Below are 15,515 nucleotides of genomic sequence, written 5' to 3'. Positions count from 1 at the left end.
ATCTGGGAAAATCATACGGAGCTCCAGTTAATCCTGTCATAGTTAAATCAAGTGGCTACACTTCTAGGAGCCCAGCCCCGTCTGAAGAAATCTGGAGCCTGCTGTATTGACAGGGCTGCTGTTTGATACCGCCTGTACACCTGTATCAGCTCTCTGTTAATCTGCCTTCCCCTCCCCTGTCTGCTCCTCCACAGCACATTGCCTCTGCTGGTAGTAATGGCTGACGAAATGGACCAAAGACGAAAAAGCTGCCAATCTCGCAGCTTCTTGATGTCGCCTGTAAGTGGCTCTGGTTGCAGGGCGAACTTGTCTCTTTGATCATCTGAAAAGGCAGGAAGCAACCCTTCCCCCCCTTCCCCCCCGCTGCGTCCAACATCACGAGCTGCAATTCTACAGAGTCATAAAGACTATTGGGCTCCTCGGTCCCTGAAATGGGACATTAAGACAGAATCATCCTAGTTTAGTTGTGTTGATATAAAGGTGTTTTGTTTGCTTGCACACAGGCAAGGTCTGAATGTGTCGGGATGGCTTTTAAAGTACCTGATCTTATAGCCTAAGGTTGCTGTAAATGAGGTGTTTGCTGCTCTTATCAATGAGACGTTACATGAACGAACACTTTGTCCTCCCGGGACCGCTGGATGCTTCTGCTGTTTGATTACAACAGGTTCGGCTTGGCCAGAAAGCTAACTTTCCAAACTCTGTCACTTTTTCCTTTTGGAACTTTCCAGGCAAAACTTGTTAAACTGGAAACTTTACACTGCAATACTCATATCCTGCATGAATACATTTTCCAGGTGTTATTTTTTATTTATTTTACTTGATGTACTGTTTTAGTCTGTTTGTTATTATATTAAACCTAAACCATCTATAATGTCAGTAACAGTGAACTGAGTAATGAATTAAGAGAAAAGCGTAGAACAATTGGGTCCAATCTTAGCCTATGGCCTAATCTCAAGTATCAAGCGAGTGAAAGAGCTAGTGGGAAAATGTAACTATTTGTTAAGCCAAACATTTCAGAAAATGATGAATTGACACAACGCCAGCATTGAACTACTTGCTGATATGCAGGACAGAGTGACCACATATTGTAACAGTCATGATTTTGGCCTGCAGGAGGAAGACGGAGAGCTCCATGCAGAAAGACCCCAGGCCAGAATTCAAATCCAGGACTTTCTTGCTGTCAGGCAACAATGCTGCCAACACCGTGCAACCCATATAAAAATACCTTTAATCTTTCATGTCATGTTATTGAGCTGTATGTACAGCTTATTTTGTGGAAAAAGACTATGAGGATCGATGATGGGAAAAGCTGAATCAGTGACCTGGCACTTCTTGCTTGTAACCTTCTAAGAACAAAAAGCCTGGACAGCGACAACATTTATAACACCTTTACGCCCTGTCACAAGAATACACTAAGTGAAAGAATTTACCCCATGTTACCTGTTAGGTAGTTTTGGATTTGCAAACCAAGCTGGGTTTTTGTCACCTTCAACAAAATCGCAAACCCCTAAATTAGCACCTGCACGACCAATTTCTAGTGGAGTCACTGGTTCACAGAGGGCCAGGACATTTTTTTTTCTCTCTGCATAAGTTGAGGCAGCACTTTCACTACTCTGTGAAAGAGCAGGTTGTTTCAGCAAAGCCTCCCAGCATCAAAATAGAAAGCAAAGAAATCAGGAAGGCAGGAATGAAAAGCAGATAAAACTGGCACAAATGTACAGGAGGTTATAATGCCAATAAACCCGTATCAGTCATGGCTTACAGGTTTTTCCCAACAACTAATATTGGGAAAATAACAGCTGTCATTCCAGAAATTACACGATTGATCAATGCAGTAGAAAGCTACTCAGACCTGTAATGACTTCTTATCCTCTTGAACTTTATGTATTTTAGGACTGATTTAGCTAGTATTGTCTAGACACTGAAGAAATATATATTTTTTATTTTTTTATGTCGATAAAGTATCTTTAAAGTACAGGAAGGATTTGGGAATATTTCAAAAAAAAAAAAAAACTTTTGACAAGGAAGTACAAGTGTAAAAAAATAGCAAAAAGCAGAGATCAAACAGCATTGTGAAAACCAAGGAACACAGGTCCGGGAAATGGTTGTGAGGAATTTAAAGCAGGACAAGGTTGTAAAATAATTTCTCAAAGCCGTGAACATCTTAGAGCACAGTTCAAGCCACCATTTGAACACATAAAGCATATGGCTAGGTCTACACGTGAGCCTTGCAACCTAAAATCTTACTTTAATAAACTAACAGGGTGGGCTAAGAGAGCATTAATCAATCAAGTAGACCTAAAATCCATGGTAACACTGGAGGAGCTGCAGAGATCCACAAATTAGGTGAGATAAAATGTTGTCAAGACAACTATTAGTTTTAAACAGAACCATAAGAACACGTTCGCACAAAGCAGAGAAGACAGCCGACATGGAATAAGGTGTTTTTGACACGAGACCAAAATTAAATGCGTTGGCCTGCATGAAAAAAAATATGAGCAGCCGAAAGCTAAATACAGAACACAGTCTTTACAATCAGTGGTGTGGTTGGTGCTGATATGACAGAAATATGTCTGTCTATTGTCATGCTCAGTTAATCAGAATGTTCTTCAAAGGTTTATTTGTCATTAAGTCAATTTGCTACGTGAAACACATAGTGTAGATGTTTTGACACATTCTTTAACAACTTCCATTGATATTAAAGATTATTTTCCACTTAGTTATTAAAATATGTTTACTACCTGCTTAAAGGTTATTCTTCTGATCTGAAAAATGAGTCTCATTGGCATTTATTTAATGACTGCCCAATTAATTATTTGCAAGTTGTGTTTTTAATATTTATATTCTATTTTAAAAGGTTTCAAATTCTTATACTATACTAGAACTATGACTGCCACTGGTTATTATGCAATCTCAAGGAGAGGTGTAGTGCTCACTTACAGGACATAAACAACAGTTAATCAAATGTTCAATTAATCCACTGTGACTATGCAATTCTACTATTATGATGTAAAAGTAAACATTTTAATTGGCTATTCTTAAACATAAAAAAAATAAAAGTTCCAGTTTCCAAATATAATTTGTGTTGTGACATTTTTTAAAAGCTCACAGTGCAATAATTGATAAAATACTAAATGATCTTTTGGACAATGCCCTCTATGATCATGTATGGTATTTTTTTGTACTGCGCTACATAAATAATCACACCGTTTACTTCAATAAAATACACACAATGATTAAATTGCCGATGTATGAAATGGGACGAGTCGAGATAGTGCATATATGCGTGTGTGCCATTAATTCAGTTTCAGATCCAGAGGGATTTATGAACAATGTCAAGTTCCCTCTGAAGACCTGAGTCTCTTCACTGCCTCTTAAGGCTTAATGCACCCTGACTGAGTGGCACAGCGAGAGGCACACTTTCTCTCTATGTGCTGCAGATAATACTAAGAACAACCTCTCAATTCCTGCTCTCCTCCTCACCTAATGTGCCCTCCGTCCTCCACTATGTGCACGATGGGCCCATTTCCATTTGGGGTAGACGGCTGGGGAAAAAAAAGAAAAAAAAAGAAAGAGGGACCGTAATGGAAAATGCTGACATGGACTTTAATGGTTTCCCATTCCAGGAGTGTTTTCACACATATGTAAATTTATGTAAACCCAACACAGAAACACATATTTACAATAGCACAGGGTAATCACTATATGAGGACACGGCGCACTGGCCTTGGAGATGGAGGCGCCATGTGTCATTAGTCTCCTTTATCTCTTTTCCGTTGTCTGCTATGGCATCAATGCATAAACCATCCTGAATATGAATAAAAACGATCTTCACTCGTGTGCCGCTCAGTGCTGAGGACGTGGAGAGGAAAAAGAAAGAGGTTTCGTGTCTATGAAAGCACACAGGTGTCTTGAAAATGCATACCTTCATTTTAAATGACTTTAACATTAACTGAGCTGCAGGCTTTACTGTAAAACAGCATTTTTAAAGAAAAATTCAACTTTATTCTCATTCATTTGATTACATAAAATATTTAAATTACAAAAACACTCATTTATTATTTTCAAATCTGTACTCATTTTTACAATACATTACACGCTATTTGCTGTTTATTTACGCATTTCAATTATCTTTTGGTTATGCCCAAGTGTGAGCCATCAAACACACTTTGAGATGGAAAAACAAAACAAAAACCTAATTTTTCAAGTCTAATTAACACTAAATTGTGAATCTAAAGTCCATGTTATGTTTATAAAAATCAGCACATTTATGGACAGAAATATCTATGGTGAAAAACTCATGAAGAAAACTTTAAATTTGAGAAAAATTAATCAACATTAGCTATGTGATTAACAGTGGTTGCACATGCTTTATTAACAGATTGAGTAGACTTTTATAGTTCCAAAAATGAAAAAATAAAGTGTCAGTTCATTCATTACTCTAAAGGAGAATGACCATGGCGTTCGACAAACTATTGAGCTACTCTAAAGCAAACATTAATCACTTCAATTACAGGTTTATTTGTTTAAACTTCATAAACCTGCTCAACAGATGTTGCTTTACAAACCATATGTAAAAACCAGAATCTTTATCAAACACTGTAGTGTGATTGAGACGTGCCATCCAAAACACTGTAGCGTAATTAAGACGTGCCATCCAGCTTTTGGGTCCAGAACATCCGAGCGCTCTTCTAGTTTTTCTTGTGTTTGACAAGCTGTTCCACCTCCTTCATGAAGCGCAGGCAGAGCTCATCCTGCCACGGCAGGGCCACGCACTGCACCGCCAAGGGCAGACCCTCAGCGCCGCTCACAGCCTGAAACACAAAGGTCCAACGTGACGCCGAGCAAACTGCTCATATGGTCTCTGCTGCCACCTGCTGGACAAACGTGGTACTTCCATAAGCGAGATGCGCTAAAAGATTATTGTGGAAACTTCATTACCACGGGTAAACTATCAGTGAGGAGAGAGTCGGGTCTACAAACTGCAGATGTGAAACAACCAAAGTGATTAAAGCTTCAAAAGAGATACAGAAAAAAAAAAGATAAACAACTTTAGCTTGGGAAAAATTCATTAGTTTTGGCTAATTAGTTAATTTCTCTGTAATTCTTGAGGTGCTTTTATTCAGTAAAACATCCTTAAAAAAACGTAGAAAATAAAAAATAAAACTAGTGGTCCAACAAAGCTTTAAAGAATAATTACTGTAATGTATTTTGTTGCATTTGGCGGTTTTTTATGGCCTACACAAAACAGTCTCACCTCTTTATGCATCTTTTCCCAGGTGTCCCGATAAAGGCCCTTCAGATGCTTAAGATCCTCCTCGTCTTGAGCCGTCACCGTGGATACGGGGACAGCACCGGCCGGAAAATTAAGGAGATTGTATATCATTGTTAAGCTGGAGAGACCTGAAAGAAAGCAGACCAAGAAAACTGCAGAACTCGGAAAGAAAAATAGGACTATTTCTGCAAGCCTGAGGTATTTTCACTCTAAATACATTGTGACAAAAAATTATTTTAAAAATGCTTTTCACTGTAGAGATTTTGAAAAAGAAAATCATATTTGGGGGACCTGCATTTTCCAGATACAAAGAGATTACTAAAACTGATGATGCAGAGCCGCACTGTTTTATATGAAAAGAGCAAAAGCTGGTGAAATCTGTAAAGGGACAGATCCACAAGTTTCAACAGATATTCATTAAATTGTCACATCAAAAGCCTCTTTCATCAAATCATTCATTAGTCTTCAATCTCCAGATGTTTCAGTAGGAGCTCCTCATACAACCGTACACGTGAGTTTGCCGCAGTACAAGAAGTTGAAGGCCGGTCCAATCATGGGGCAGAGCAGCACATCAATGTTGCATTTCCTCCAGTGTGCTATCGTCTCAGAAATGTAGTCCTCCACAGCAGCATGCTGCTTCCAAACCTCCGGGGCGGAGCTGAGAACATCAAGGTGGGGAGGGACATGGAAGCATTTTGGTTCAACAAATAATTTGACAGACAACTATAAAACTAAAGCAGCTAATTCAAAAGGACATCACCGCACCTGACTCCACAGAGGGCGCTGAGAACGGGAGGGACGCGAGTAGACTGTGAGAATGACATGAAATGAGAATTAATCTGTATCTGTATTACATTCTCATTTCTGGAACAGCGAGGCAGAACTCACAAAGGGCGTCAGCAGGAATCCGAGGATTCTCTTCAACCAGTTTGGGATGGAGTATAGAACAACCTGAGGTTTGAGGCAGGGATCCAGAGGCCCTCCCTTCCTGAAACAGAAGCAGGATGACCGCCGTGATTCGCTGGAAATGCCGCACTACCTTCAGAACAGATTCAGATCACGTCTGCTGAGCCATCTGGGGCACGTTGGCATAGCGTAGGTGTGTTAGACATTTAGACTGAACCAAATACTAAGTAATGTGTATCGTTTTTAGTGATGACAGAATGGTAAAGACTAATCCAGTCTCTCAAACTGTGGTCCTCGGACCACTGGTGGTCCGTGGGTGCCCCTAGTGGTCCTCAAGGTACTGCATGTGAACAGTAGTTTATTTGCCGTGACTTGAGCTCAATTTGTTACTTATAGAGTTAGCTTACCAAAGGATCGTGGTTAAAAGTAATAATGGACAGGTGGCTTAAAACCAGGCCACTCAAAGGAAAATTGAAGATACCGGTGGAAAGAAAACAAGTCAACATCTGCTGAGTATTTGTGTCGTTCACAAACGATTTGATTCTTTTGAACAGCTCTATGCCGTGAACAAATCTCAGATGACGAGAACGGTTCTTTCTTTGTTTTTTAATGACTTTGCTTGCTTGTAACATTCTGCTCGTACGTTGACATCTATTGTTATTTTTATTTAACGATTTAATCACATAATAAACACAAAAAGGTAACTACAATTGATAGAAATAGGTGGATAATTTTTTTACACTTAATGGTGCAGGAGAGTATTTTTGTTTCTACCAAAGCAAATCAAATCTAGTTTTCTTTTATTGTGCTTCTAAAAAATGTTATTAATGAACTCAAAACTTATAGTAAAACAACTTCTTTTTTGATTTTCATGTGTTTGACATCACTGGAAAGCTTAAAATCCACACTTTAAAATGTATAACTAACTCAAAACACCATGGCTTTTTGTGATTTTGTCGTGGCCTAGACACATTTAGAAAACAGCACCGCCATTCTCATTAGCTAAGAGACTATTATTTTTATTACAGGTTGCATATATTAAAATGTTGCGTTATTGTGGGGAACTTTCAAATTATGTGGTCGATGAGTGTTTGTGAAAACGATTGAGAAACACTGGGTTAATCAATAACTTTAATGATGCCTTTCGCAATAAACCGTTAAATAAGTAAGAGCCTGTCATATAAAGAGATTACTTATTTCAGTTCAACTAAAACACCAGCAGGAAAAAAAACAACATTTTCCCTAACTGGCTAAATTTTTTCCCCACACAATCTCCTGAATCAATGTTGCAAAATGTTTTGTGGTATTCTGAAATTCAACATTAAACATTTCATGAGTTTTAGAGGTTTTAATTGAGAAAAAACAACGTGCAAAGTGTCAACAGTTACAGTTTTCATAACTTCTGCAATTCGCTCCATTTGGATCTCATCTCAGTCTTGACCAATACTGACCCATTAAAGTTTTTAGACTTCTTTTTTTAGAACTGACAACTAGTAGCTATTGGGATTTAGATCTTGGAGTTTCTTGGCCATGGACACCAAATTTCAATGCTTCTGACACCGACTTCAGTCATGCTGGAAAAAAATTGTCATTTTTTAAATGTTAAATTTAGAGACCGGGCATCCTGGAGATTATTTCCTTTCTCTTTGCAGCTGCACTAACCCACTACGTAAATTAAGGTTTTGTATATTTATTACTTGCATTTCATCAGATGGCTACTTTCAGCAAGCTAAACTCAATGCAAATTGTATATATTGCAGAATTTATGAATCACACACTAACAGGTGGTTGATGTTTTGTCTCACTTTGAAAACAGATTTTTTTAAAAACAATTTCCTGTATTTTTTTTTTATTTTCTTTAAAAAAAATGTTTAGTTTAAACATGTAGATGTGGCAAACTGACATATTTATTTTTAGAAACAATGACATAAATCACAAATGCCCCCTGTTGCTTTCTGACACAATATCTAACTGAAAGATTTTTTTTAAACAGAAAGTCCTGTTAGTCCTGTTTTAAAAAAAAAGTGATGATAATGCTAATCATTGAGAGCAAATCTTAAGAGTCCCTCACAAAACATCAACTTTTATTCTTTGAAAATCTTTAATCAAGCTTTGTGTTAGCTATGTTCAGAATATGCTGCTTTCTCTAAATTGGATGAGTCATTAATTATGTTTTAACCACATCCTGCAAAATATTACTTTTTAGTGTTTTTGGCGGACTTAAGACATGTACACGCAGATTTACTTTCCACAAAAAGGAAACATAATCGGTTTAGTCGATGCCTTAAACATAATGATAAAACACAACTTACAGTTTTTGTAGCAGGGTGGCAGCTCCATCTGAAAACACGCCCTTGATGATGAGTTCATTGACGGCGTGACTCACCCTCAGAGGTTCATACGGCACCACCTAACAGCAAAGATGATCGCATCAGAAATACTGCATGTTTTACAAAGTTGTGGTCTTCACAGTAGTATCTGCAAAGATGTTTGTGTGTGTGTGTGTGTGTGTGTGTGTTGTGGCCTTACTGTGTGCCCAGCCTGCTCCAACAGAGCTTTGACCTCTCGGAGGCCACGAATCATGCTCGGAGGAGGCTGCGTGTAGCCATCGTGTTCAAAGTAACCGATTCTGAGAGGCTTGGAGCTCTGGTATGTCTGCAGAAAAACCCATTTACATTTATTTAGATTTTGCATCAGTCTGTCAGTAGTTCAACAGCATAAAAGATTATGTGTTCCCATACTTTACATATTTTAGAGGTCTCACAATCATCTGATCCACCAAATCGGCCAATGAGGCAAACTGATACAGCTGGCAGGTTTAATGACAATAACTCCATATTGAAACATGATTGTTGTTGAACTGAACAAAACAGCACCACATGTGCCGACACAGACTAAACCTTTAAAATGTACGTTTTTAATCGTAAATTGGTTTATTTGTTAAACCAGATAATTACAAACACTGTATAAAAAATACATAACCAATTTCTCTCCTCATTGCCCAACTTTAAATCGGACAACAACAAAAAATCCTGTTTAAGGTCAGTTAGGATATCAAAATTATTTGCATTTGTCAAATCCCAGCACAATGTTTATTTTTAAGTTAAAAAAATCCTCATTCACTTTCTTACTATTTGATGAAATTTTATTTTAACCTGTTTGTTCAGAAAACCTTCATAAGAAAAAGAAATTCAACAGCAGAGCACACACCTGAAGATTAAAGGGTAAAGGTGGAACAGTGGGGTCCAAGGAAAACATGTGGTCACAGAGCAGAGCCTGCATGCACAGAGCTAAACTGTCCACATCCCGTGCCAAGGGTCCAGGAGCTGAGAGCACTAAGCCAACAAGGGGTGCAGCAATGTTAACAAAATGTTCAACAGGAAAACGGTAATATGTCACTGTGTGAAATTGTGAGGACTATCAACACTTACCGCACTTTTGACCTCGGTAAATGGGAATAATGCCCTGTGAGCTAACGGCGACACAGAGTAAAGGTCATGTCACTGTGTTAGAGGCATCCATAAAACTGACTGAAGTGTACGCACCTGAGTCGGCCTGTTGTGGGTTTAAAGCCACAGATGCCGCAGAAAGAGGCAGGTATGCGGATGCTCCCCCCTATGTCACTGCCGATGCCAAGAATGGAGCCCCCTCCCCCAATTAGCGCCCCCTCCCCACCAGAGGAACCTCCAGAGGTCTTCTGGTGATTGTAGGGGTTGACCGTCTGCCCAAAGATGGGGTTACTGCAATCGTAACTGCCAACAAAAGGCAAAAAACAAACACATATGAAGCCAGGTATTTATATACAATGTGTAAAAACAGACACACAACCATTTTCTTTTTTCAAATTAAGAATAAAAAAAACATTTTTAAACAATTTTGGGAAGCTCAGATAATTATCTTGTGGCTTTTTGAAGGTAGTTCAGAGAAGTTTTATTTATTAGGGGTTCACCAGTGGATGCATTTGAAAGCAACACAAAGGAAAGACTGATGGAGGGTTTGGTGTACTTCACAAAATAAATGCTATCATAAGGAACGAATATTATGTAGAAATATTGAACAAACATCTCAAGGTAACAGCCAGACAGTTAAAATGTGGATATAAATGTGTTGTCCATGAGGACAGTGTCCCTAACAATAGCACCAAATTAGCTACAAAGTGACTTAAGTGTAGCTTAAGTCACTTTGACGCTTAAAAAAATTACAGTGCCTAATTTGGCACATTGGAGTGCCAAAACACTCCAATGTTTTGGAGTGCTTTGGAACTCTAAAACATTAACTCCAAGTTAATGTTTTGGAGTGCCGACATGAAAACCCTGTCTTAATTCAATAGATAATTTGTTAGATTAAACTGTGCGTTAGAAAGGTTGCACACGTAACTCGGTTGTACCAGTTCTGTCAGGAGGGACGGAGCAAAAGTGCAGTAAAATATTGTGGGAAGCTTCTGGAAGAATACAAAAAATGTCTGACCCAAGTCATACAGATTAAAAGACAAACCTACACAAAAGAACATACAAAAAGATGCATGCCAGCATCTTAAAGACATTAAAATAATCTCTAAAATTCTCTCAATCCAACATCTAGCAAATAGTTATGAAGAACTTAAAACAATTGTGTATGACGTCCAATTTAACAGCATACAGTGAGAAAGTAAAAGTTATGTGCTTGTCATGCGTTGTGTCTTAAATCTGATTCAACTACAAATACTAAGAACATAAGATATATTTATGCGCAATGCGTGCGTCACAACAGTGCTACAGTTTGAAGTTACTTTAATAGTGCTTGTGGCAGGTTAGTTTTTGTGAAAGGAATGGCTCCTTGTTTCTTCAGTACTTCCACGATCACACTATCCTTCGCTGCTGGCTGGCTCAGATTCATGATTATGCCGCAGGTGCAGTCGTAGTTCTTTGTAGTAGGGAGATGATAAGTAGAAAGAACAGAGGGCAGAGTCAGATAGTGGCACGTCAAGGCAATAAATCTCATCTTTATCCAGACAATAAAGAAAGATCACTACAGTGAAATTCTGCCAGCTGTCTACCTTATATGAAACATTGTCTTTGATGCTGATAGGAACGCCGTACAGCAGGCCGTCCTTGTTGGAGCCAATTGTTCTGAGCTGGTCGAAACTCTCCAGCAAAATTTCTGTGCAGCAGTTCAGCTCCTTGTGCACAGCCAGAGTCTGTTTGAAAAGAAGCTGCTATTTGAATTCATCCTGCATTCAGATACTGAAAATATAATGATCACATTGCAAGAGGGGGTTTTATTAAAGCAGTGAAAATGTCAGAATGGAGACTGGACCTTTTGCATGTAGGAGTAAAACACATCCTCAGGGCAGAGCGAACCTTCCCGCAGATGCTTTGTCAACTCAGACAACGACAGTGACAATATGGCGGCAGAGTCACAGGATGGATGCTAGAAGAGAAGCAGCACAAATGGGCTGATTATAGTTGCTGTAAGTTTGGAAAAGTCAAACACATATTTTTAAGTTGGTTTTAAAGTTCAGGGTTTCCCCCAGTGTATTATAAGCCTGGTGGGCCACCAGGCTTTACTTGTTCCCCACCAGGCTAAGCCTTGGTTATTTATTTAAGTCTTTTTAAAATGTTTCAATTTTTAAAGACTTTTTAGTTGCTGTTCAGGTCATAACACATAATTATCAAGTGAAATTTCCACATTTCCTGTCAACTTTAAAAAGTTTTTAACTCAAAAAGACTCCCAGCAAATGACATCCAGCGCTGAATGACATTGAATGTCATTCATTAATGAATGACATCCAGCGCTGGATGTCATTCATTAATGAATGAATGGCAGAATTAAAAGGTGTGAGCAAGGTGTGCTAACCCCTGGGCTAGGGCCCAACCACTGGCTTAGTAAATTTTCTTGGAGAAATCTTGAAGTTGGTTACCTTTTGTTCACTGGAACAGTTACTCACTCACCGACCCATTAGAAATCTCCATATTTTTTATTTTGTTATGGATTTCTAAAGCCCTTTAAAGACTCATACATGGAAATAGTCTTAATAAAGATATGTTCTTGAATATATATGTCTTATCAAGTCATATCAGTTAAGCATAACTTGATTTTATCAGACAGGATCCATTTAAGTGATATGATTCCACAAGTCGGGCAGTAATACAGTCTGAGTGTTGCTGGTCAAATTGAATCTGAAAAATGTCATAAATCACAGATATAAGATTCGATTCATTTAAGGATGTGGGAGTTACATTTTCACATAAGGTCAGGTTGCTTTAATTAGTTTTTCCCCTCTTCAGTGAAATCATGATTTGAAAATAGCTTTATCTTCTCAGGTTATCCTCATCTGATACAAAAGTTTGCTTAATAAGCTGAAAAATTTAAGTGTGACCCCCCCCAAAAAAAAAATCCTAAACAAATTTGTAAGGGAGAAAGTTCTTTTATCACAGCAGTGTAATTATTTTAGCGTCCTCTGGATTTGCGTTTTCAAAAATTAGAAGTCTCCCGCTGTAAGAAGCCTTATCATGTCAATGACAGTTTGCAACATCAAATGATGGATTGCAACATCAGGGTTCAAAGTTTGCACATGCAGTCTGACAAGTGCCAGTTGTATGTCCTTCTAATATATGTGAATTAGAATAAAAATGATTAATAAATTAAATGTGCTTCCACATGTTTCATACATTCCGAGCCCGAGCGCTTACCGACTGTTTGTACCGGAGCACCTCCTGCTCAGCTCGCTGCAGGCTCTCCGTCCTCCTGCTCCTGGCTCTTTGGATCTTGTCCTTCACTGCCCGGTGCCCGCTAACGGTGCGCACCACCATCAGCAGGGCACCCACCCCGCAGGCAGCAGTAGTTAACAGAACCGCTGTCGGGCTGTCCACCTTCACTCCCTTTACCAAGTCTTTCAGAGTTTCCATCCTCTCCCTTTCGGGTGCAGAGTCAGGCTAACCGAAGCTAGCAAACAGCTTATCTTCAGGACAACTGGACCTTTTGTTTCACGCGCTAAAGGGGCGTGGTTAGCTCATTATTATCATAAATCCTCCAGGAACTCCCTGCCTTTTGACTAACCGCAACCCTGAAAGATTTGCTCAAACTACCCAATTTCTACACGGCATGTATTTATATAGGATTGAACTCTTTCCAGCAGGGGGCGCAACTACTGCATTCACGAACGGATTGTGAAAGTGGGGAGTTGGAGGCACAATTAATAAATGGATGAGTCGGAAAAATATACACTGCTCAAAAAAAATAAAGGGAACATTCAAATACACATCCTAGATCTGAATGAATGAAATATTCTTATTGAATACTTTGTTCTGTATAAAGTTGAATGTGCTAACAAAATCACACAAAAATCATCAATGGAAATCAAATTTATTAACCAATGGAGGCCTGGATTTGGAGCCACACACAAAATTAAAGTGAAAAAACACACTAAGGCTGATCCAACTTTAATGTAATGTCCTTAAAACAAGTCAAAATGAGGCTCAGTATTGTGTGTGGCCTCCACGTGCCTGTATGACCTCCCTACAACGCCTGGGCCACTGCCAAACCGGTCATGCTGAAGGATGTTGCAGGCAGCAGACCGCTCTCCACGGCGTCTCCAGACTCTGTCACGTCTGTCACATGTGCTCAGTGTGAACCTGCTGTCATCTGTGAAGAGCACAAGGCGCCAGTGGCGAATTTACCAATCCTGGTGTTCTCTGGCAAATGCCAAGCGTCCTGCACGGTGTTGGGCTGTGAGCACAACCCCCTTCTGTGGACGTCGGGCCCTCATACCATCCTCATGGAGTCGGTTTCTAACCGTTTGTGCAGACACATGCACATATGTGGCCTGCTGGAGGTCATTTTGCACCTCCTGTGCTCCTCCTGTTCCTTCTTGCACAAAGGCGGAGGTAGCGGTCCTGCTGCTGGGTTGTTGCCCTCCTACGGCCTCCTCCACGTCTCCTGGTGTACTGCCCTGTCTCCTGGTAGCACCTCCAGCCTCTGGACACTACGCTGACAGACACAGCAAACCTTCTTGCCACAGCTCGCTTTGATGTGCCGTCCTGGATGAGCTGCACTACCTGAGCCACTTGTGTGGGTTGTAGAGTCCGTCTCATGCTACCACGAGTGTGAAAGCACCACCAACATTCAAAACTGACCAAAACATGAGCCAGACAGCATAGGTACTGAGAAGTGGTCTGTGGTCCCCACCTGCAGAACCACTCCTTTATTGAGTGTGTCTTGCTAATTGCCAATCATTTCCATCTGTTGTCTATTCCATTTGCACAACAGCAGGGGAAATTGATTGTCAATCAGTGTTGCTTCCTAAGTGGACAGTTTGATTTCACAGAAGTTTGATTTACTTGGAGTTATATTGTGTTGTTTAAGTGTTCCCTTTATTTTTTTTGAGCAGTGTATTTACATGAAAGACGATTAACGTTATAAATTCTGAAAAAAAATAATGAAATTTTAATGTTTTAAAATCTTAAGTATTTTCCCAAACAGATTATTGTGATAGGTAATATTTTCACAATAAAAGTCAGATAAGATTAACGACAGGTGATTGGTCTATACCTAAAACGCTGAGCAGGTTAACCAATCAGATGTTTGGATTTGATAAACTGTAATATTTTTTTTTCACAATTTAGTATTTCATTAAATACTAAAATAATTACAAATGGTGTTTGAATTTATATAATGAATTGAAATTTAAAATGGCAATTATTTGTGTACTTCATGAATTGACACCTTCACAGTTAGATTTAAAATACCCCTGGCAGAATAAATTTAAAGCAATAGTATTAGTAATTTTATCAATATGTGGGAGTAGTATTAAACGTTTTCAAGCCTAGCAGCCCTGAAATAGTCTGTGCAGGTAGCTCAACATTAGGGCAATGGTAAGGAGCCCTTCCATCCTCAGAGCCATTGAAGCAAAACCTGAATAATCAAAAATACCAACAGGTACATGGAAGAAGTTGGTCAGCAATTATAAGAGTTTCATTCTTGTAATGCTATAAAAGGCTTTTGCATTGATTAATGACAAGAATATACTTTTTTTTTTTACATGTGATCCTTTTGTTTTATTGAAATTTAAAACAGGCACATTATTTTCTGGTCTTATTTTTTGGGTGATTTCTGAGTCACTCAATCTCAACTGTATCAAAATATATTTTATTACTGACTGCATCAAAACTTTCAAATACAAAAATATCCAATCGGTTACAGGATTTTGAACTTTTGATTCTTGATAGAAAAGAATTGTGTTTATTTTTTTTATTTCCAAGCCTTTTGTTTAGAATGTGTTCCTTTTGTATGACTTGTTTGGTCATTTGTTTTGCATCCTGCGATCAATAATATTTCCGTTGTTTTATATTAGACA

The 15,515-nt window shown here is 38.9% G+C and overlaps 1 protein-coding gene across 1 annotated transcript; it reads right to left on the bottom strand.

The window, feature by feature from the left end:
• Window positions 1-3,887: 3,887 nt before the first annotated feature.
• Window positions 3,888-15,084, bottom strand: faah (fatty acid amide hydrolase). The gene is made up of 14 exons (XM_008407028.2): window positions 12,853-15,084; window positions 11,477-11,590; window positions 11,217-11,357; window positions 10,950-11,083; window positions 9,727-9,933; window positions 9,613-9,653; window positions 9,392-9,516; window positions 8,711-8,836; window positions 8,494-8,591; window positions 6,164-6,263; window positions 6,041-6,084; window positions 5,785-5,933; window positions 5,258-5,403; window positions 3,888-4,814 (listed from the first exon to the last, which is right to left on the bottom strand). Exons 1-14 carry the CDS (start codon window positions 13,066-13,068, stop codon window positions 4,692-4,694), a joined length of 1,764 nt encoding a protein of 587 aa, XP_008405250.1. The 5' UTR covers window positions 13,069-15,084; the 3' UTR covers window positions 3,888-4,691.
• Window positions 15,085-15,515: the final 431 nt, after the last annotated feature.

Source organism: Poecilia reticulata, chromosome 4, assembly GCF_904066995.2.
Source record: "Poecilia reticulata chromosome 4, P_reticulata-male-v2, whole genome shotgun sequence".
Lineage (NCBI taxonomy): Eukaryota > Metazoa > Chordata > Actinopteri > Cyprinodontiformes > Poeciliidae > Poecilia > Poecilia reticulata.
This window is presented reverse-complemented; position numbering and strand designations above follow the sequence as displayed.